This window comes from Humulus lupulus, chromosome 8 (assembly GCF_963169125.1).
Source record: "Humulus lupulus chromosome 8, drHumLupu1.1, whole genome shotgun sequence".
Classification (NCBI taxonomy): domain Eukaryota; kingdom Viridiplantae; phylum Streptophyta; class Magnoliopsida; order Rosales; family Cannabaceae; genus Humulus; species Humulus lupulus.
The window spans coordinates 6539030-6562453 of NC_084800.1; the positions used below are offsets into that span (position 1 = coordinate 6539030).

At 32.0% G+C, this 23424-nt stretch overlaps 1 protein-coding gene and 1 long non-coding RNA gene across 2 annotated transcripts; both read left to right on the forward strand.

Moving 5' to 3' along the window:
• The first annotated feature begins 7052 nt into the window (after positions 1-7052).
• LOC133794358 (ABC transporter G family member 36-like) lies at positions 7053-15676 on the forward strand. The gene is made up of 23 exons (XM_062231579.1): positions 7053-7207; positions 7332-7730; positions 8373-8582; positions 8791-8875; positions 8984-9143; positions 9257-9333; positions 9447-9500; positions 9830-9920; positions 10548-10849; positions 10953-11551; positions 11696-11856; positions 11945-12060; positions 12169-12319; positions 12439-12594; positions 12680-12855; positions 12975-13307; positions 13399-13689; positions 13772-13855; positions 13954-14087; positions 14175-14402; positions 14498-14669; positions 14750-15004; positions 15108-15676. The coding sequence occupies exons 2-23, from the start codon at positions 7354-7356 to the stop codon at positions 15375-15377; spliced, it is 4482 nt and encodes a 1493-aa protein (XP_062087563.1). The 5' UTR covers positions 7053-7207; positions 7332-7353; the 3' UTR covers positions 15378-15676.
• Positions 15677-18399: 2723 nt separating this feature from the next.
• On the forward strand, positions 18400-22959 carry LOC133793462 (uncharacterized). Its single transcript, XR_009874831.1, has 3 exons — positions 18400-18499; positions 18582-18979; positions 22867-22959. It is a non-coding gene; the product is annotated as an uncharacterized LOC133793462 (long non-coding RNA).
• The last annotated feature ends 465 nt before the right edge of the window (positions 22960-23424 follow it).

Below are 23424 nucleotides of genomic sequence, written 5' to 3' on the forward strand. Positions count from 1 at the left end.
AATTTTAAATGTCAAAATCACAAACTCAGATTTATCACGTGAGCAACATCAAAGAACAAACTCAGATTTATCAACAAAATCATACAAGCAAATATAATGACAAAACACAATCAGATTTAGTCACAAACACATATATATATTTACCCAACATTGTTGTTGAAGAAAAAGTGGTCGATCTATCCACCAATGCCCCTTCGCCAACTGCGTTGTGAGACCCTTCGCCTAGCTTGTCGTTGCTTTAGTGTCGCTGTGAGACCCCTATTGTCGCCTAAGTCCCTCTATCTGATCCTCGTCGACGTTGCCTTAGTGCCTCCCCTCCCCAACTTGTTGGCGTCCTCTCATTGCCTCCATCCCAAGTTGCTATTGCAGGTTTACAATTCATGCTAGCTCTAGGGTTTGTTTTTAATTTTAGTATTAATATTTAAATTTTAGGTTTTTTATTAATATGACTTTTGATATTAGATACCGTTGTCCGTGTTTTCTTCATACTACAACGTGGTCTTAGTTGGTGGTGTCGTTTAGTCCTTTTTGGGACCTAAATTCCGATATGCTTGGGGGTTTATATTACAAAACCAATTCCCAAAGACCCCGGATGGAAAGTAATTTCTCTGGTGGCTATATTGATCCAATAGAGTTCCTTGAGATGTCATCAGCCCAATATGCTCCGAGGACCTCCCACCGCGGAAGGAAGACTCTCCCAAAAAAGTGTCAATCAAAGAGGCAGGGGGTCTAGAAGCCTAACTTATAGGAAAAAACTTTAACTTACGTGTAATCTAATCCCATTAGTGAAATATTATTGTAATCAACTCAAATTAATGAGGTTAACCCCCAACCGTCTATTAATAGGGCTAGGGTATCAAGAATCCCAACTTTAAATCATGCAAAAATGCTACTTAGATTTCTAGAGAACTTGAACTTTTAAAGTTCTTTATCCTCATGACTTACTCGTAGACTAAGACTGATTAATAGTCTGAACCACATAATTCTGTGTATGTGATCTTTCTTTTCTTTAAGTTTTTTTTCTATTTTATTCGTAGTTTATGAAAAAAACAGTCAAATTTGTTATGCTTAATTTAAGTTTTAATTCATTTACTTCTACATTTTATTTTATTTGTCTTATATTTTCTATTTAAACTTTGAGATTTTGAAGTCACTAATGAATTATATCAAATTTAACTAAGTTTTTTTTTTTTTTTAAATTGAATGATTTTCTTCAATTTTTCATGTTTAAATTCAATTTTTTAGTAATTTAAAAATAAAAATTTAGTACATAATTAAGTAATTGGGTCAAAATATGTAACTAAATAATAACATTATGTATATTTTTGCGAAAAAAACTTAAATATTTAAGTGAAACTTTTACAACATTTCAACTATTTTTATTACCAAGATATCAATATCTATATGATATTATTCATCACTAAGAATTTTATTACAGGCAGCTCCAACCGAACTGCAAAACAACAAATATAATGCTAAAAATGCACAAAATCAAATTTAAGGGCAGCTCCAATCGGACTGCAAAACAGCAAATATAGTGTTAAAAATGCACAAAATCAAATTCAACTCAACTCCATTTATCCTATCATTATGCTGTCAAGCTACAATACCCACCATAGCAACGACAAAAGCAAAAAATAGTATTATTTTGCTTTTTATATTAGTATTTAATAATAAATATATATGTATATTATTTTATATATAAGATAAAATAATAAAATAATAAAGAATATACTTTTTGGTGTTGTGATTGGAATTAAAAAAAATATGGTGCTAACATTCCTTAGTTTTAGTGTTGGTGTAACACCATATATGGTGTTATGAGTTGGAGATGGCCTAACCCAACTCTATTTATCCCACCATTAGGGCAACTCCAACCATAAACACTAAGATAGTGTTGAACCAACATCAAAATGAGGTAATTTTAGCACCATATTTTTTTTTTCAATCCAATCATAACACTAAAAATTAAATTCAACATTATTATATTATTCACAAAGTACACATCATATTATTATATTATTTTATCTTACAAATTAAATAATATACATATATTTATATATATAATATTAATATAAAACACAAAAACCAAAAAAAAAAAAATTGCCGTGGTCAACAATGCCACGTCAATAATGTCGTGGCACTGTTCATGTACCCCATTTTGCAATCTCATTTAGAGTCCCATTGGAGTGATATATAGTGTAGGATCAACACCAAATTGATATTTTGTAGTCCCATTGGAGTTGGCCTTATGTTGTCAAGCTACCCCACCAAATATGGTAGAGTACTGTAGCAATGGAAAAAACAAAATGTAGTACTATTTTGCTTTTCATATTAGTATTTAATAATAAATATATATGTATATTATTTTATATACAAGATAAAATGATAAATAATATATTTTTTTGTGTAATTTTTTGTGTTGTGATTGGAATAGAAAAAAAAAACAGTGCTTAGATTCTTTGGTGTAATACCATATATGAGGTTGGAAAAAACTTTTCATCCATATTTGTAGTATTATGATTATGGATTGATAGGCCAATTGAATCTCGTACTTTGACTGTACGTACCATCTCAGATAGCTCCTCTCTCTCTATATATATCTACTGATCAACTGAACTGCCTCTTAAGTGTTGTAAATTCCACTTCGAACACATACATTTGAAAAGTAATTAATTAAATATATATGCAATAAATTAATTATTAATTAGTGGCAGATATATATAGTAGCCTTAAACTTGATAAGTAATTATTGAAGATGGAGAAGATAATTAATTAAGGATGAAACTATATATACATGCAATGTTTCCTTGTCAAACATTAGAAGTAGTTATTACAAAAATCTCCAAGCCGATAGGATTCTGTGGTTCACTGCATGCTCGACTGTCAACTCAACATCGCTTTCTCTAACCCTAATTTTTGTTTTCGCTACTTATTACTTTGCTTATCATCTCATTATATATTTTATTCTACGTAAATCTGAAGTGCCCACTCAATAATTTACTCACTCGCATCTTGGAATACATATACTTAATTATTCTTAACCAAAAGATGCCTATTCTTCAATTGAAAATATCATACAATTAAAGTTATTTGTCTTGCCACCACTATAAATATACCTCATATTGGTAAAGCTAATCACTGTCCAGGGTGGGCGGCCCCGCCACCTGATTTTTTTTTTAAGTTATACATAATTAGATTATTTTTTTAAAAAAAATATTATAATTTTGCTCCATTAATTTAAAAAAGATTATATATATATAGGAGAATTCTTCTATAGGGGCTTTATTTTAAGCCATACCAATAGGGCTCTTAGTGTTCTCAATCTGTAAACACTTTCAGTGCGATTTTTTTTATGGCCGTATATATTGTAGTTATTTAAATCATTCTGCAAATTTTCAGAAAATTCCGAATAATTTACAGTACCGAAAACTAGGTTCAAACATGTTGTTGCACGTGTGACTAATTTTTTTTATACGCGTGGAAAACAACATATTTGAACCTAATTTTCGATACAGTAAACTATTTGGAATTTTCTGAAAGTTTAGAGGATGCTCTAAATAGCTACAATATACATGATCATAAAAAAAAAACCGCGCCAAAAACTGTTCACGGGTCAAGAAACACTGAGAGCCTTACCAGCAAGGCTTAAAGTGAAACCCTAAAAAAAAAATTGTCAAATATATATATTGATATATGGATCGCATTTTAAAAATATAGTAAGTAGTAAACTTTAAAGTCGTTGGTCCTTGCAAAAGTCTTGTAAAATTAGAGCAATGTGTTTCAATGTATGTGAAGTATGTGACCAATCTACACATAATATAATTAAATTCATATAATTTAAAAACAGGTGATCGAATTCAAAATTTAAAATATACAATCCATATGCATTGCCATATATATATTTTCAGGCAAAATCAATTAATTGTTTCTTATTTAAAAGGAGAAAAAAACAAATAATTGTAAAAAGCAGCCAATAAAACACACCAATAGATGAGAGTTGGCTGAAGTCAAATATGGGTTCTTGCTGAACTACGAATGCCACAAGTTGCTTCGGTTTGGATGGATTTTAGCTAGCTAGTGCTGTTTTAATTTATTATTCTGATCTGACTCGTGATGAGAATCTTTCTTTCTACAAAACATGTTACTATGCACATTTTTATATATATATAGATATTTATTACTTTATTCCAAAAGTACATATGCCACTATATTTACTAAATTAAATGTTATGGAATATAACGTAATTATCACTCATAATAAAAGTATATATAAATAGAACTTTTGTGGCAGTATATATAAATGAGTTTATATTTATTTTTATTACGTGGTTTGTCTAATTATACTTTGTATTTTGATAAATTCTTTTTTAGATCTTGTGTTTTATAAAATAGTCCAAAGAGAACTTAAACTCAATTTTTGTTGAACTAAAATTATAAATAATTCACTAAACTAAAAATAAAATCATTTTGCCTAACAAATATATTGTTATATTTAATTTTTTATTCATTAAAATTGGGTTTATAGGTCTATTTAAACTATTTTACAATAGGGGTGTTCATAAAACCGCTCACATCGCACAAACCACCCACACTGCACCGTAATTTGTGGTTTAGAACCCTTTGCGGTGCGGTTGTGGTTTGTATTTTTGCTAAACCACGCGGTGTGGTGCGGTTTGCGGTTTTAAATTTTATAAATGCGGTTCAAACCATACCGCATCGCATCATTATATATATTAACTTTTTTATATTATTATTTTTCAATTTAACTACATTTAAAGTTAATGCATAAATATTTATATAGTATAATATAATATACACAATATCTAGAAAGAAATATAATGTTTCATATGATGTTAACATATATTCTACTTCAATGTAAATATATTCATCCTTAATTAAAATAATATTTACTTTTATATTATATTTTTTTATTTGTTATATTTTTTATTGTTTTGCTTAAAGTTTATTAGCTTGGTGTACATTTAATTATTTTGTTAAACACTCTATGGTTATGAGATTTATTATGAATCTTTCTTAATTATAATATTTAATTGTTAAATTATTTGGTGATAGGTATAAACGGCAAAAACCGCACCACACCACACCGCATTTTGCGGTGCGGTTTATGCGGTTTGAGGTCTATGCAGTGCAAGTTGCGGTTTGGAAAATTGTTCAAACCGCATATGCGGTGCGGTCCAAAAAATTAGAGAAAAATTGCACCAACCGCACCACGAACACCCCTATTTTACAACACAGGGTCCAAAAAAAAATTTGTCAAAACACAAGGTCCATACATGTAATGAGACAAAACACATGGTCCAAAAAAATATAAATCATATATAAATAGAACTTGATTACAGTAATATTTAATAAAAATCTTCATTTTCGAAAGATGTATCAATACAAAATGAAGCTTGTCTTGTTATTCTTTTTTTTACTAATTTTTTTTATCTTAGAAGTATCAATCACATGATTTTCGATATCTTTAAATTTAACTTAAATTATATATTCTTTCAAAAAAAAAAAAAAAAAAAAAAAAAAAAAAACTTAAATTATATAATTTTGATATATATAACAAAAAAGAAAAAAGAAAAAGGAGAAACAGTATTGAGATTTGAGAAGAAAAAAAATTGTGAGCCAGATAACTTATTAATTATTACCTAAAACTACTGATTATGTCCGAAAACTCATTTTATTATCGTTCCAAAATCAAATTAAGTAAAAAAAAAAGTAATATCATGAACTCATTGTTTAGACACAAAAAAAAATAGGTGGTTTAAAAATATATCACATAAATATGTGTAATTTATTTTATATAAAAATATATATATGTTTCCCACATTAATGAGAAATAAATACATTCAAATTCAATATTAGAATTTCACTTGCCGAAATTATTTTTTTATACAAAGACAAAGTTGTCCATATATTTGTCCCTTTTATTAAAATTATTGACCAAAAAATAACTTGCAATTATATTTTTTAAGAAATTGACAATATATTTAAAAAAGTAAATAAAAGATTTGTTTTAATTTTTTATTTTTTGCATTATTTTTTTTTGGATATATGTGGCAAAAGTACTTAAATTATTAAGTTTGTAGTATTTAAGTACCCAATTTATTTTTTTGCTAGCTAAAGTACCTTCCGTTCATGTTTTATTGTATCATTCAATTCCAATCGTTAAATGTGTTTGTGGTATGTTGGTGAAAGTACAAAATTAAATGAATATTTGTGGTGAAAGTACCTAATTCAATAGATATGACATTTGTAGAAAAAATACTCAGATTATGAGATATTTGCGGCAACAATACCTAAGTTATGAGCAAATTTGACATCATGTGGTCAACTTAGCGGCAAAATAAACAACTGTAACAAAATATAAACGAAAGATACTTTCGCCGATAAAAAAAATAAATTATCTACCAAGTGCTGCAAATATAATAATCTAGGTACTTTATCTCTTATATTTATAAAAAATTAAAGTAATATTATAAAACAACAAACTCAAAAAAAATAATTATAAAATTACATTAAGTTAAATCTTATTTTATTATTTGAATCCAAACAAATTATTAGATACTGAAATCCTTTAGATTTTTTTTTTCTCTTTTCAAAGTTTTTTTTCGTGAAATTTTCTCTCTTTTCAAAGTCCCAAATGAATACTTCTAGAATTCTTTCGCTTTTTATTTATTTATTTTTTTGAAAAGGCCTTCTAACATTTTAGATTATTCTGCTACTCATTAATGAGAACAGTGTCCTGGTATGGTATGTATACTTGGACATGTAAATGTAATGAATCAATCACCAAACCCCGCCACGTGATACTCACGTGTTAAGAAAATACTCCACCACCGATTGTGAGACCATAATAAGCGAAGGGGGAGGAAGTAGTCATATTTGAATACTGCTAAATATGACCATTCTCGCACATCACTTTTTTATTGATAAAGATGGAAACTTCCTCTGGCAGCCCCACCCATACTCCTCTCTCCCTCGTATAAAACAGCCTCAAACTCTCTCTCATAACACAATTCTCACAACTCACTTCTCTCTCAAATAAAGAAAAATAGAGAGAGAGAGAGAAAGAATACAGAAATTGGGAGCTTAACAATTAATTTGTTGGAGAAGAAAGACAGCCTCAATTTCTCCTAAAAAGAAATTCTTTTCTTTTCTTTTGTGTTTTATTCATTGTCAATTTAAGTAAGGTATGTGTTTTTCAATTTCATTCACTTATTCTTGTTTGGTCGATGAGAAAATCTCCCAAGAAACAGAGATGCTTCTTTTCGATTAATTTGCTTGAATTGATTAGGTATTTTTGAACGAATTAAGGTGTTGAAAAAGATAAAATAGTATGGAGGGTCCAGAGAGAAGGCGGAGTTTGAGTAGAAGCATAAGCCGGAGTATGAGCAGAGCAAGTTGGGGCATGGAGGACGTTTTTGCTTCGGGAAACCATTCGCGTAGAAACATGCATATGGACGAAGAAGAAGAAGCGCTCAAATGGGCTGCCATTGAAAAGCTTCCCACCTATAATCGCCTGCGGACGAGCATAATGCAATCGTTCGTGGAGAATCAAGGTGGCCACGGTAACAACCAAGTGGCCGTCCACAGAGAAGTCGATGTCCGAAAGCTTGACTTGAACGACAGGCAGACATTCATAGACAGGATTTTTAAGGTCGCTGAAGAAGATAATGAAAAATTCTTGAGAAAGTTTAGGGACAGAATTGAAAAGTAAGTCCTACTTGCTCTCTCTCCCTCTCTCTGCTTTACTTTTTTTTTAATTATTATTAATCATGACCACTTAATTTAAAAAATAAAAGTAAACCTCTGCATAAATTATATTGTAATATTGGTTGAACTAGTCATGATAGCTTCTTTTCAGGCAATTTTTTTTAATTTAATTGATGGTTTGAAATTTTCTCGTATAAGAAATCAATATATCTATATATAGAAAGGGTATAATTTTGGGTGTGAAATGGAATCTTAGAATGAAACAAACAAAACAAAGCCATTGTCGTTCTTGTGGTTTTAGTAAACAGACATACATATATATTAAAAATGGATTATTTCATTTTTGGTCTTTTGTATGCATTTGTGGTTCTGTTGACGAAATGCGTGTACAAACTTGTGATTAGGGTTTTGTTGAGTTTGTATATTCATAAACATAAAATCAAATATTGTACTCTTTGACACTTTCTTTTCTTATTTGTTTTTCTTGAAAACATTTCATATTTTAAAACAAACAAGTGGGCTATTGCTTTAGCCCATCACACTATGGAACATGTAATATTTATTCCTTCAAATACACTTAAAGTATTCATCACAAGTTTACTAATTATAAATTAATGATATTTTTTTGAATGATTATTTCAGAGTTGGTGTGAGATTACCAACAGTTGAAGTTAGGTTTGAGCATTTGACAGTTGAAGCGGATTGCCACATTGGCAGCAGGGCTCTTCCGACTCTCCCAAACGCTGCCTTAAATCTTGCTGAATCAGCTATTGGTTTACTTGGGATTAGTATGGCCAAGAGAACCAAGCTTACCATACTTAAAGATGCATCTGGCATGATTAAACCATCAAGGTTGGTTTATCTCTAAAAAGTCAAACAACAAAAAACAAAAAATCAATAATTAAAAAGAAAGTCACTTGTGGTCTTTTACAAGTAGAGAAAAATTAGAGCCAATTAGTTGAACTTACAACAAAATTAGTAATTCATTCACGTAAGTGATTTTGTCAAAGTAATTTATTTAGTTAACATTCCAATTTTAATTTCTCCTCCTTTTCTATAGGATGACTCTTCTATTAGGGCCCCCTTCTTCAGGGAAAACAACCCTTCTGCTGGCTTTAGCTGGAAAGTTGGACCCCACCTTAAAGGTGAGTCACATCCATATATATTTATATATATCTCAAAATTAAACACGTTAATCCAAATAATAATTGTATAATAATAACATAGTTTATTTAATTTCAATGGAAACACAGGTAAAAGGAGAAATCACTTACAATGGCTATAAGCTCAAGGAATTTGTGCCACAAAAAACTTCTGCATACATTAGCCAAAATGATGTCCATGTCGGTGAAATGACCGTCAAAGAAACCTTAGATTTCTCGGCCAGATGCCTTGGAGTTGGGACTCGTTATGGTAATTACTTGGGCTAATTAAGTCCTAATCACATTCTAAGTGGACCACTTCAATTTATTAATTAATTCGTTTTTTTTATTATTATATATTAACTTATTATTATATTGTTGTAGACCTTCTTGCTGAGCTTGCTAGACGTGAAAAGGATAATAAAATTATTCCAGAGGCTGAACTAGACCTTTTCATGAAGGTATAAAGCCAAAATTAACAACATTATTAAACTCTTTTTTTTTTTTTTTAAAAACTAAATTTTTTGATTAATTAGTGAAAGCTTATGTTAATCCCATTTCTTGTAACTTTCAGGCAACTGCTGTGGAAGGAGTTGAGAACAGTCTCATTACTGATTACACTCTTAGAGTAAGTTCAAATTACAAAACCCAACTCTTTCATTTTATTTTTCAAAACTTCCAAATTTTTGACCAAATTTTTCTTATCTCGCTTGGCCTACTTTGTTGACTGTTGCGTTTTTGCAACGTTTGTTAATTCACCTAGTGGGGCCCAAATCCCATGCATATCCCCTCTTTCTTTATTTTGACTCATTGGTGGTCGGTAAACAACCTTTTTTGTCGATTCTATATTTTTATATACACACTTGAAAAAAAAAAATCCCTCAAACATAAAAAATTATTGAAGCTAATTTTACTGATCATTAATGGCTGATATGATGATGATGACACGTGGAACAGATTTTAGGACTTGATGTGTGTAAAGACACTATTGTTGGAGATGATATGCAGCGAGGGATATCTGGTGGACAAAAGAAACGAGTGACAACAGGTTAATATCCCCAACTTTCTCTTTTCATATATAAATAAATACATGTCCACAAATATTAAATGTATATAGACATATCTCTTATCCTTATCTTATTATATTTGATTAGACTGAGATATTAAATTATTGACTTATTCTCTTGAAAGGGCTAAGGTACTTGTGCTTGTTGCTCATTACTAGGTCTTTAAGATGTCTTACTTATTCCTCTCCTAAAAAAAATATGTCTACGTATTCAAAGCGCGGCTTGGTTGATAAATGATGAATTTACCCATAAGAAAAAAAAAGACTACTAAATAAAAAATTGTCCGCATTCACAACCACCAACTCGATTGCTTTAGTCTTCCATTCAGATTTTGTACACACTACTATCACAATTGTAAAAATAAATAAACATATAAAAAAATTTCTGTGAAGAAAAAAAGTACTTCAGTTTTTAATGGAAAAATACATTGCTTTTAAGGAGTGAGTTTGACAAATTAAGATATAACTTGTTTTTCAACGGAATGATTATAAACTCTAGTTGGTTTTGGTTTTGGTGTTGGTGTTGGTGTTGGTGGGGGGTGCTGAGCTGACTCCATCCAAATATTTTTATATTATATATTGAACGAGACTTGCCTTAATAATGTACAGGAGAAATGATAGTGGGGCCCACAAAAACACTATTCATGGATGAGATATCAACGGGTCTAGATAGTTCCACCACATTCCAAATAGTGAAGTGTCTTCAGCAGATCGTACACCTCACCGAAGCTACGGTGTTGATGTCCTTACTCCAGCCCGCCCCCGAGACCTTTGATCTTTTTGATGACATCATCCTCTTGTCTGAGGGCCAGATCGTCTACGAGGGCCCACGAGAACACATTTTGGACTTCTTCGCCAGCTGTGGCTTCCGCTGTCCCGAGAGAAAAGGAACAGCTGATTTCTTACAAGAGGTAAGGCCCAATTTCAAACCACCCAGGCCCAGCCCTAGGCCTAGGCCCAATCGCAATTATTTAATGGGCTTTGCTAAATGGGCTTTTTCTTTTTTCCTATTAGGTGACGTCGAAGAAAGACCAAGAGCAATACTGGTCAGAGCGAAACAAGCCGTACCAGCACGTACCGGTTTCTGAGTTCGCGAGCAGGTTCAAGAGGTTCCACGTGGGCATGAGGCTTGAGAACGAGCTCTCGGTCTCGTTCGACAAGGAACGAGGTCACAAAGCAGCCTTGGTATTTGAAAAGTACTCGGTCTCCAAAATGGAGCTTTTGAAAGCTTGTGTCGACAAGGAATGGCTACTGATAAAGAGAAACTCTTTCGTTTATATCTTCAAATCGGTTCAAATGGTCATCGTGGCGTTCATTGCCGCGACAGTGTTCTTGAAACCCACAATGAAGACCAGAAACGAAGACGATGGAGCTGTATTCATTGGTGCTCTGTTATTCTCCATGATACATAACATGTTTAATGGCTTCTCTGAGCTCTCAATGACCATTGTTAGACTCCCTGTGTTTTACAAGCAAAGAGACCTTCTTTTCCACCCTGCTTGGACTTTCACTCTTCCCACTGCCGTGCTTAAAATACCCATTTCAATATTCGAATCCTTAATTTGGATAATCATGACATATTACTCTATCGGGTTCGCTCCAGAAGCTAGCAGGTATTAACCCTCTTTCGTTTTCGTTTATATATATATATATAATAATAATAATACATGTACACATATACGACGTTATGTATCAAGAAGAAGACTATATTTTTGTGTTTTGGTACCTAAAATTCCGATGGGTTTTCATTTTTGTAGGTTCTTCAAGCAGCTATTACTGATATTTGCGACGCAACAAATGGCTTCTGGGTTATTTAGGCTTGTTGCCGGAGTTTGCAGGACTATGATAATAGCCAACACTGGTGGGGCACTTGGTCTGCTTCTTGTGTTCATGCTTGGAGGTTTCATTATTCCTAGAGGTTAGTTTCAGAATCCCTCATAAGCAAATAAAACCTTCTGTTCTTAGCACTTGTTCAATGGCTTATGGGAATTGAATTGGTTTAACAGAGCAAATTCCGAAATGGTGGGTCTGGGGATATTGGGTTTCGCCTATGAGTTATGGTTACAATGCCATCGCTGTGAATGAAATGTTTGCTCCAAGGTGGATGAACCAGACGGTATCGGTATGTTTTTAACATTGAACTGTTATTTCTTTTTTTTCGTTATTTGATATTTTCTTCTCTTCTTTTTTTAGCATTTCTGAAAAGATAAACGTATTATTTCCAATGCAGCTTACAGACAAGACTCCCTTGGGCTTGAAGATACTTCAGAATGTTAATGTGTTCCCCGACAAAAATTGGTTTTGGATTGGCACTGCAGCTCTTTTCGGGTTCGCAGTTCTGTTCAACGTCCTTTTCACGTTCGCTCTTATGTATCTAAGTCGTAAGATTCAACTCTTTGTGAAATGTTTAACATCGAACTTTTTTGGTATTTTTTTTATGTATTGTTTGCTTCATAGTGTTGAGAATAATTTTTCATGTTTTGTTTTCGAATATGATCAGCACCTAACAAGCCACAAGCCATAATATCTGAAGAAACTGCTCAAGAGATGGAAGGGGACCAAGAAGAATCAAAGGAAGAGCCAAGACTTCGAAGACCCAAGTCAAACAAGGAGTCAATGCATAGATCACTGTCTACTGCAGATGGAAACAACACAAGTAAGAAACAAACGAACAAAAAGATTCAATATTTTTTCTGTCTCCTTTAAGAAGTATACTAAAGTGATTTTACAAACTCTTTCAGGAGAAATGGCAATCCGGCGAATGACCAGTCGATCTAATCCCAATGCACTAAGCAGAAATGGCGATTCTAATCTTGAAGAGGCCAATGGAGTTGCGCCCAAAAGAGGAATGGTGCTGCCATTCACTCCTCTTGCAATGTCTTTTGACAGTGTGAACTACTTTGTGGATATGCCCCCAGTAAGTAATTTTTTCCTCGACATCATAGAAATATATTAGCTCATCAATCAAGCATTGCAACTGCCCAAATTAAGCACCTCTATATTTGCTTACCTTGTTTGGTTTGGTTTTAACAACAGGAAATGAAGGAACAAGGAGTGCCAGAGGACAGGTTACAGCTACTTCGTGAAGTAACAGGTGCATTTAGGCCTGGAGTATTGACTGCACTAATGGGAGTCAGTGGAGCTGGAAAGACAACTTTGATGGATGTTTTAGCAGGAAGAAAGACAGGTGGTTACGTTGAAGGCGATATTAGAATTTCCGGGTTCCCCAAGAAACAAGAAACCTTTGCAAGAATTTCTGGTTATTGTGAACAAAATGACATCCATTCACCACAAGTCACAGTTAAAGAATCCCTGATTTACTCCGCATTCCTTAGGCTCCCTAAGGAAGTCAGCAAGGAAGAGAAAATGGTAAGAATTACGACTGTTTGTTTACTTTTCTGCACCAAAAGAAGAAAAATGTTTAGATTCAGTACTGAAAGTACTATTTTTTCCTCTGTAGATTTTTGTGGACGAAGTGATGGAATTAGTTGAGCTGGAAACTCTGAAGGATGCCATAGTGGGACTTCCCGGAATCACAGGATTGTCAACTGAACAAAGAAAGAGGTTGACTATTGCGGTGGAGCTTGTTGCTAATCCTTCAATCATTTTCATGGATGAACCAACATCAGGTCTTGATGCAAGAGCAGCTGCTATTGTTATGAGGGCTGTTAGAAACACTGTTGACACTGGAAGAACAGTTGTCTGCACAATTCATCAGCCCAGCATTGATATCTTTGAAGCTTTTGATGAGGTAATAACCTCTCTCTCTCATCTCTATGTATCTCTCTCTCTCATTACACGACTTACTAAGATATATTGTGCACCTGTACCAGTTACTATTGATGAAGAGAGGAGGACAAGTGATATATTCTGGACCCTTGGGTCGCAATTCTCACAAGATCATTGAGTACTTTGAGGTACTTGCTACTTTCATCCAAATATGATTTTCTACCATCCAATGTTTTTTTCCCCTTTCTTCTAAATGTGTTATCTAAGTACATATTTCTTGTTGCAGGAAATTCCCGGAGTGCAAAAGATCACACCCAAGTACAATCCGGCAACATGGATGTTGGAAGTGAGCTCAATTGCAGCTGAAGTCCGCCTTAAGATGGACTTTGCTGAACACTACAAAAATTCAGCCTTGCACCAGTAAGTCCCTATACAAATATTAATTGCATCAATATCAAGGTTCCCAAGTTTTCAAGGTTTTGAGCTGACATATAATCTTATGTGCAGACGTAATAAGTCTTTGGTAAAGGAATTAAGCATGCCGCCACCGGGAGCAAAAGATCTTTATTTTGCTACTGAGTACTCTCAGTCATCATATGGACAGTTCAAATCCTGCCTTTGGAAGCAGTGGTGGACATATTGGCGAAGTCCTGATTATAACCTTGTTAGATATTTCTTCACCTTGGCTTGTGCTCTCATGCTTGGAACCATTTTCTGGAAGGTTGGAACCAAAAGGTTAGTTCCGACTTGTTAGATTACATTTCTCAATTTCTATATGTTGGATACAAAAGGTGCTTGCTTACATGTTACTTTTTTAATCATATGATCAGGGGGAGCTCGACTGATCTGATGATGGTTATTGGTGCTATGTATGCTTCCGTGACGTTTTTGGGAATTAACAACTGCTCAACTGTACAACCTATAGTAGCCATTGAGAGAACTGTATTCTATCGTGAAAGAGCCGCTGGAATGTACTCTGCTTTGCCATATGCCTTAGCACAGGTGAGTTTACCATAGTATAATGTTAGTTCAAGATTTAAATTATATCAATTTTGTCTCTAAACAAGCCCATTGACTTGCAGATGCTAACTGAAATACCATATGTGCTTGTTCAAACGAGTTACTACACTGTTATAGTGTATGCCATGGTGAGCTTTGAATGGACAGCAGTTAAATTCTTCTGGTTCTTCTTCGTCAACTTCTTCTCCTTCCTATACTTCACCTACTACGGCATGATGACTGTTTCCATCACGCCAAATCACCAAGTCGCCGCCATCTTCGCCGCGGCTTTCTATGCACTCTTCAACCTCTTCTCTGGTTTCTTTATCCCAAGACCGGTAAGTAATCAAGACCATTTTAATTAGACTCCATAATATAACATATCAAGCAATGAGTCTCGAGTGGCTTACTAATCTACTTCATGGTTGTTTTAATTTACAGAAAATTCCAAAGTGGTGGGTTTGGTATTATTGGATTTGCCCAGTGGCATGGACAGTGTACGGATTGATTGTCTCACAGTATGGTGATGTTACAGACCTGATCGATGTGCCTAATATAGGTAAACGCACCATCAAGTGGTACATTGAAGACCATTTTGGGTACAACCCAGATTTCATGGGAGTAGTTGCAGCAGTTCTGGTTGGCTTTACAGCCTTCTTCGCTTTCATGTTTGCTTACTGCATCAAGACACTCAACTTCCAAATGAGATAGAGAAGAGAAGTTTATATATAACCCAAGCATTCTTTTGTTTTGTTCAAAGTTTATCTATATTGTAAATACATGTAAATATATGTAGATTGAAAAATTGGCATTTCTTGAAGAAGACTTGAATTGTCATTCTGGGAAACCAGATGAAATTTTCGATCTATATATATACCCACATATATGATTGTCTTTAGATTATAAGGAGTATAGTTAAGAGAGTTTTGGTATTTATATTTTACAAGTGTAGAGTTTAATGTAATGCATCTTCTTTTTCAATAAAAATACAGTGACAACATTTTTTCCAAGTCTCGTCAATTGAAATAATCAGCTATCTTGTTTGAGCTTGAGAAGTTCAGTTGGGCCCAAAATGTACACATCGACTCGAATTCAACGGGATCATTTTTAGTGGGAAAATTTTCAAAAATTGATACCAAACATTAGATCTGAAATCTGTATATCTTATATATTCTATCAGATCAATAATCAAATTTACAGTGACTAATCTCTTATTAATTATTATTAGGGATATATTCCAAAATACTCTAACTTACAAATTATAATACTTAAATACCCAAACTCAACCTTAATTTTACTCGCAATTAGATATACCCATAATTAGATGTTTCACTTGAGCGGTCAAATGACACGTGACATCACATGATTGGTTCATATTATTTTTTTAAAAAAATTATTTTCAATTTCTTTTTATTTTTTTTTAAAAAAGTAAATATTCATTTGGTATAGTGTGTTTTATATAAATACACACTTGCACCCTATGTTTATAATAATGATAATTTGTTATCTTATTTTTGCAATTAATATCAATTTGGTACACTCTCCTGAAATGTGAACAACTCATATTTTAAATATAACCATATTGCCCATCTTTTTAATGATTTATTTAATTTTCTTTTGTTTTTGTTATTTTAAAATGATTCAAAATTATTTTTTAAATTAAGAAAATAAAAATTGTTTTATAAAATAAATCAATTTAATGTAATTTTTTTAATAAAAAAATAATATAAATCAATTTTAAAATAAAAAATATTTAATAAAACTATTTTAATTAATTAAATAAACATAAATCTGTTTAATTCAAAATGTAAATAAAAGAACTAAAACCAATATTTTGTAATTAGTTAAAATAAACTAAAATCCAAATAATTTTTTAAGTTTTAATTAAACTATTTTTGTTTGAATTTATTTTAAAATTTTCCTTTTAAGTTTAAGATGGTGATTTAAATTTTTTGGTTTATGTTTAGGGGTTAGATTTAATTTTTTATTTTTGTTTATTTAAATTATTTCAAAGTTTTAATTATACGTTTTTTTATTATTTCAAAAAATATTTTTAAAACATTTTAAAATAACAAAAACAAAATCAAATAAATCATTAAAAAAGAAGGGCAATATGATCATATTTAAAATATGGGTTGACCAGATTGCAGCAGAGGATACCGAACTGGTACGTATTGCAAATAGAAGGTACTGAATGATCATTATTATAAACATAGGGTACCAAGTGTGTATTTCGATAAAACACAGGATACTGTAGATGTGATTTCCTACAATTGATTAGACGGGCACCAGCAACCTGTCAAGAACAAAGAGAGAGACGAGAGTTCAATTGGGAGCACCGGTGAGGTGTTAGCCAAAGGGACTTCGACGCTCAAGTCAGTCGGGTTGTAACAAAAGATGATTGAAAGTAATAAAACTAAAATGAAAATAACGATATATTGATGGATGGATGAGTAGTAGGATGGTCAGAGTGACGACAGAGACGACGGCGGAATTCAACGATCGAGTCAAGTCCAGTTGGGTCAGACTAGGCTGACTGATTCAACTTGCTCGATTGGATCGCCTGGAGAGAGTAGTATTTTGTTTCAGTAAGAGAGTAAAGTAGAGTAAAATGGTTATCAGATGTCCCCTCCTCAACCCCTCAGGGTCTTATTTATTATTCTTTTTCTCTACCGTTGTTCCTCTGTCTTCCTGATTCGTCTGACTCGCTCCAAGAGGTTTCTTTTCGAAATTCTCGGCAAATGTGGTGTGAGCCTTGATTGTTTTAAGGTCCCTAGCTGACTGAGCGTATCCGAATTCGGGTCCAGGTATGGTTTTGGTCATTTGGACGGTTCATTGTATATGCGAGCCTATTTACATGAGTTCGAGCCTTATTGGCTAGTCAGGCTGGCTTATTGGGCTAAAATGCTAATCTGACTGCTTGTTTAATTTTTTTTATCAAGTAGACATATTTTGCCCACTACATATACTAAATGAGTATTTACTCTTAAAAAAATCAATTTCTTTTTCCAACTTAACAAAAAATTAAATTTACATTTTAAAAAAAATCAAACTATTTCTTTCAATTTAAGATTAAGTATCAAAAATACATATTTTTTAATTTATTTTTTCATTGTTAATATCATCTAAATTTGTTATTTATTATTATTATTAAAATCCTCCTATTTATCATTTTTTTCAACTTTATTTTGAAAAAAATGAAAATTTTATTTTTTGTTACTTAATTTTAAATTGAAAAACAATAAATTTGAATTTTTGAAAAAAAAAATTAAAAATGAATATTATTTTGAAAATTTATTTTTTGAAAAAAAGAATAACGTGGACCAATAATGTGGTGTCATGTGTCATTTGACTATCAACTTTAACATTTAACAATATATATCTTTAACTGCAAATAAATTTAACATTTGGATACTTTTGTTATCAAAAGATGAATTTGAATATTTAAGTGTTAGTTGCTTGTAAATTCGTGTATTTTAGCCACAAATATCCTTTATTATTAATACGTAATTTTTTGGGAAGTTTTATCAACTTCATTTTACTTAAATCTCAAGATATATGGTAAAGTCTGCTTCTCTATAATTTTTTATTTGAAATTTTGACTACATTTATCTTGAGAATCACTGCATTCACGAGCCCTGTTTTCTGAATATGTATATATCTATAAAAATATAATCTTTGACATTTCCCTCACTACTCTCCCTCATCTCATTCCCTAAATCTCTCGTGACAAGCTTAATGCGGTTGTGAATTAATGGCCGAAGCCTACTCTTCACTTGGTGCCATTTTGGAAAATGTTGAATCTAGGCAGCTTCGTCACTTGCTAAGTTCTGGTGTGTATTTGATATATATATATATATATATTAAAATCTTGTTTTAAAGTATGATCTAGTGTAACCATTTTATCTTTTATAGGTTAATAGGTCCATTATCTAAAGAGGATAAGGAGATTGAGTCTAGCTTAGCAAAATACCTCAAAGAACAGCGCAAATTACTTGGAGACACATCAGTAAGAAATTTTTAAACTTGATTTTTGATCTCTTAGTAGTTAGTAGGTTAGTTGAGAAAACCATGGCGATTTGAGTAGATCTGCTTGGTATACATGGCCAACCATACAGAAAAATGAAATGTTGAAAGCATTTGACTGTGTTAATTTTGTAATTTATTGTATTGTGGAGATTGTTAATTTAATTTTATTACTTTGTAAATCTGAAAGTTCTTTCATTTTTTCAGAATATTGTGGGTTCACATTCACGAAGCATTTATGGAAAATCTCTCTATCAAAATGAAACAAAATGGAAATTTTGGAAAAGGTTAATCTTTCTTCTTTCTCTCATTCCTTTTAGACTTCTTATTGATTTTGATTTTGACCCACTTTCATTATACGTTATTACATTTAATAGGGGTGTGCTGACATTGCTTAAATAAAGTCTTCATCATTTTCAAATCTCATTTTTCTAGTCTAATAATCTATTTTTCTAGGTTTCCCAGCTTAAATTTTGTTTCATGTACTGCTTGTATTATGATTTGGTAGATAAAGTCCTTATTTGTCACTATTATGGAACCACTTACTTCATCCCTATGGAAGCATGTGTGCTTTATGTGTTTTTTTTTATCTGAAGCTAAAATGACTGCTACAAAGGGGATACCTCCCAAAAACTATGAGCCTAGATCAATTGGCATCTAGTTATATATATTTATATATATATATATGAAAGAAAATAATTGAGCATGTTTGAAAATTGCATTGATAATCTTATGTGTAAAATAAATATCACATCAGAAAAGTTATTGAAAAAAACAAGAAAAAGTGGGGGTTTCTAGTTTGAAATGAGAAATGAGGCATTGTTTTAGAATGTGTGCTTTGACTTGTTTGAGACTTTGAAGTGGTGGAAGATGATAGTAACACTTCTTTCCATATATCCTTCTATGTTTTTGGCTAACAACCTTTCTAGTTTAGCTTTTAATAAATAGGTACCTGTATAATTCATAAGGAGAAGCTTTTTGTTGTCCCTTGACAGGTTCATGTAATTTTTTGTTACTATATTTTTGGTAATTGATATCTTTTTATGTAATTCTTTAATAAAAAAGGCATTATGAAACCTCCAGGTATCTACAAATTATAGGATTTGTGCTATGAAAAAGGTTCTCATTCAAACTAACTAATACTGCTAATGTTCCATTAAAATAAACCAGATTTTTTTTTTTTGGTAGGTGCATATTTATGTATATTTCTTGTTTAGATGCTATGGATTGCTTGTTTCTTTAATAAATGAAAGTCTTTTGTTCTCATATGTATCTATATATGTATTTGTTATAAAAGTGATAGAATAATGGCAAGCCATCTACATGTTTTCTGCATTATATTCAGATTGAATTCAAGCACATTTCTTACAACATATGCAAATATACTTTTTTTTTAGTACGGTACCATCAACTTTAATTTATATAAATAGGTTTCTTATAACATTTGCATGAACACATACAAATATGTGCCAGGTTTTTAACTTATCAATTATTTTTATACTATAATTTCCAGCTTTACTTTTGCCAAAGATGCATCCATCTACATGAATTTAGTATTGTCCCCATATGTATTCCATTTTGATTTTCTGAGTTTTTGTTTGTTTCTGTTTCTATGTCTGTCTGGTGGAATTTGTACGGTTTTGCATAGCAGAAAAAAACAGAAGATTTCAAAGATAAAAAGTGTGTTTGATGATGCTGATAATTTGGTGCAGTTTCTTTGGCTTCATTCTCTTATTTACCTTTATGTTTGGAAGATTTAGTTACAGTGCTTAGAAGTCTAGCAACAACATAAAAAAACCAGCCTAAATTTCTTTTGTAAGTATAACAAGAGAAAGAATTACTTTTAAGGAATGCTCAAAGTTTGGTAGAGGTGCTGTAACTTGTTCATAACCTTTGAACTGTGTACAGTACATGTCCAACTAGACAATATCTTCCACACTAGCTGAAACAACTGCTTGGATACTGGGAGACCACTGCTACATTGATGAAAATTGGAATTAATATACAGATGCTATGAACTAGTTTAAAGCAAATAGAATAATGTTCATAGACCGACCTGTAGATTAGTCACTGAAACTATTACTGGGAAAAACACTCACACATCCATCAACAACAGAATTAAAGGACTCTTCTTCCAATAAATTTTCTTTTGCTTTGAACAAGTGAAGTCTCTCCTTAGCTCCATATAATGAAACCGAGTGTATTGCTTTTTCTTTGAATCATCTGTACCATTAATATTCATAAACACAACCCACAAATATACACTCTGCCACAAATATACATCTGAAACCAAACAAATATACCCTTGAAATTTTATTGATAAAGAATAGAATACAAACTGAGGTCTCGAACAGTGACTATTTTGACAGTGTATCCACGCTGTAGTAAGAGGTTGACAAGCCATGAAGCTTGCAGCAGAGTGATTCTTAATGCCTCTCACTGTGTGCATTAAAAGTCTGCAAGTTTAGAATCAACAGGTTCATTTAATTAGAAATTAGCTAAATAAGAAGAAAAAAAACAAACAAATTAGCATATTGGAATTAAAAATCAAGTTCTTGTCATTTCCATATACCTCTCCTTGATGATTTAGTGACAGTAAGTAATCATCAAAGGAGATCACATCTCTGCCATATTTTGTGGCAGCTTTCACCTCTTGATAGGCTATTGGTAAAGATCTTAGGAGAATTATTGCTTGGTTTTCCTCATCCACTTCATTCTTGGACTTTCTTGCTGCATAAATGTTAGGATCTTGATCTTCTATCCTTGATCATGAAACCTGTGTCTGATTTTGAAGGAAAACCCTTTGTTTTCCAGTTTCAAGATCCTGAAACTTTGTTACTTAATAACAATATCAGAGTAATATTGACAAACACATAGAAAACTTAACAGAAAAATAAAACAAAGAAAGAACACAGAGTTTTATACTGATTCAACCAAGATATTTCGGTTTACATCCAGTTTAAGAATATCTATCTTAGATTTATTATTCAGCAACAGTAAGAGTACATATCACAGTCGAGTAATGGCAGCATATCTCTCAAACAATCTCACAAGTGCTTTCTCTCAACAATCAAACCAAGCACAACACTTTCTAACAGTAGTGAGGCTTATTACAAAACCTAGAAACCTAATACTCTTTCTCTCTCGTACTCTTTTCTCTCTCTCTAAAGCCCTTGACAAAATATTTCTTTAGCTGAAAATCTTCTCACCTGTCTCTATTTTTTTTAATGAGAAGAAGCTTATTTATATCTATATATATATGGGCCTTAGCCTTATTTGAATTAGTTGCCCAAAAAAAAAAGAACTGTTTGAAAACAATTGGAGGTTTAAATGAAATAGTTAAAGTTGTTGGGATTTGGTGAAACAAACCCAACAGTAGGCATGTGCAAGATTGAAGTTCTTTCTACCAGATTTTCTCTTTTTCTCCATTCAAGTATTAAAAATAAAAGAAAATTAGTAAAAAGACAGTGGAAACTACAGTAATTGCTTTGGCATCATTTGTCATTGCATTTGGATTATGCATTATATAGTGTGTATTTTAAGCCAAGTTATTTCCTATCTAAACTACAGTAAACTCTGGTTTGTTGTTGCACTACCAAAATTGAACAACACACACAAACACCTTATGATCACAGCAAGAAACCAGAAAAGAAAGTAAGAAATAACACACACCATTACAGAACTCAACATTGCAAGAATGAATATCACATCTCAGCTTTTTTTCTTTGTTTTCACTCTTCTTCTCTTGAGTTTTTTTCTTCCTCACAGTACCCAACTTGCTTTATAAGACAGCTAGAACATTTATACAATGTGTAGGATATAACTACCATAACTAACTTTATAAACCAACTTTCTAACAACACTAGAAATATATCTTTACTCTAATTATTCCACACAGTGACTTTCTTAAATAGAAATTATTTTATGTATGCTAATACAAGTGAATGAGCGAAGGGAATAATTAATTTTTATGGTTTTTCATTTGTTTAATTTTATTATACTTTATCTGATATAAGAACAGAGAAGCTGTCCATGAAAAATGTTTGAGTGCATGTGATACTCTTACCAATATGTTTGGTCTTTAATCTATATGAGAGTTTGCTTAATGTTTGGGACTGTAGAATGCCCTATTTTTTGTGTGTAAATTATAGTATTCTCTGTTATATATACTTAGGCAAGCAAGGCAGCATTTTTGTGAGACACTGAGAAATGAAGTTGGTTCAATCATTGGCATAACAATTGTCACACCTGGGCTCATTGGGACCAAAATCTCACGTGAACAGGTAGTAATTTATCAATTATATATGTATATGGATTTATATTCAATATATTTTTTGTAATGCATGAGTTTGTACTTAAATTGTAATTATGATTGGTCTGTGATGGAGTGGTGCAACTGTTTTATCTCAGCTTATTTAATTTAGCAAAAGTCTTCAATAATTGAGTCAGCAATTGGAGAGAGAGACCAAGAAGCTTCCCTCCATTTAGAAGTAGTAAGTACTTTTGTTGATGTACTTTTGGGGGCAAAAAACAAGTGTTGATGAACTGTTCTTGAGTTCATTTATCAACTTTACCAGTTTATTTTGAGTTTTTATTTGGGCATTTACCAGTTTATGTTTAAAGATCATATTTTGATTGCTATTTTGAACTGTTCTTGAGACAAGATACTTTGATTGATTTTTTGCTCTGAAATATACTGGTATAAATGTTGGGAATGCCAAGTTTCATTAAA

What these genes read in the sequence shown, in the direction of transcription:
- LOC133794358 (XM_062231579.1), top strand. Translation starts at nt 7,354, where the DNA reads ATGGAGGGTCCAGAGAGAAGGCGGAGTTTGAGTAGAAGCATAAGCCGG. An exon ending in AAAGAAACGAGTGACAACAG is followed by an intron (nt 9,921 to 10,547) that starts GTTAATATCCCC and finishes AATAATGTACAG; the next exon opens with GAGAAATGATAGTGGGGCCC. An exon ending in AGATCATTGAGTACTTTGAG is followed by an intron (nt 13,856 to 13,953) that starts GTACTTGCTACT and finishes TTCTTGTTGCAG; the next exon opens with GAAATTCCCGGAGTGCAAAA.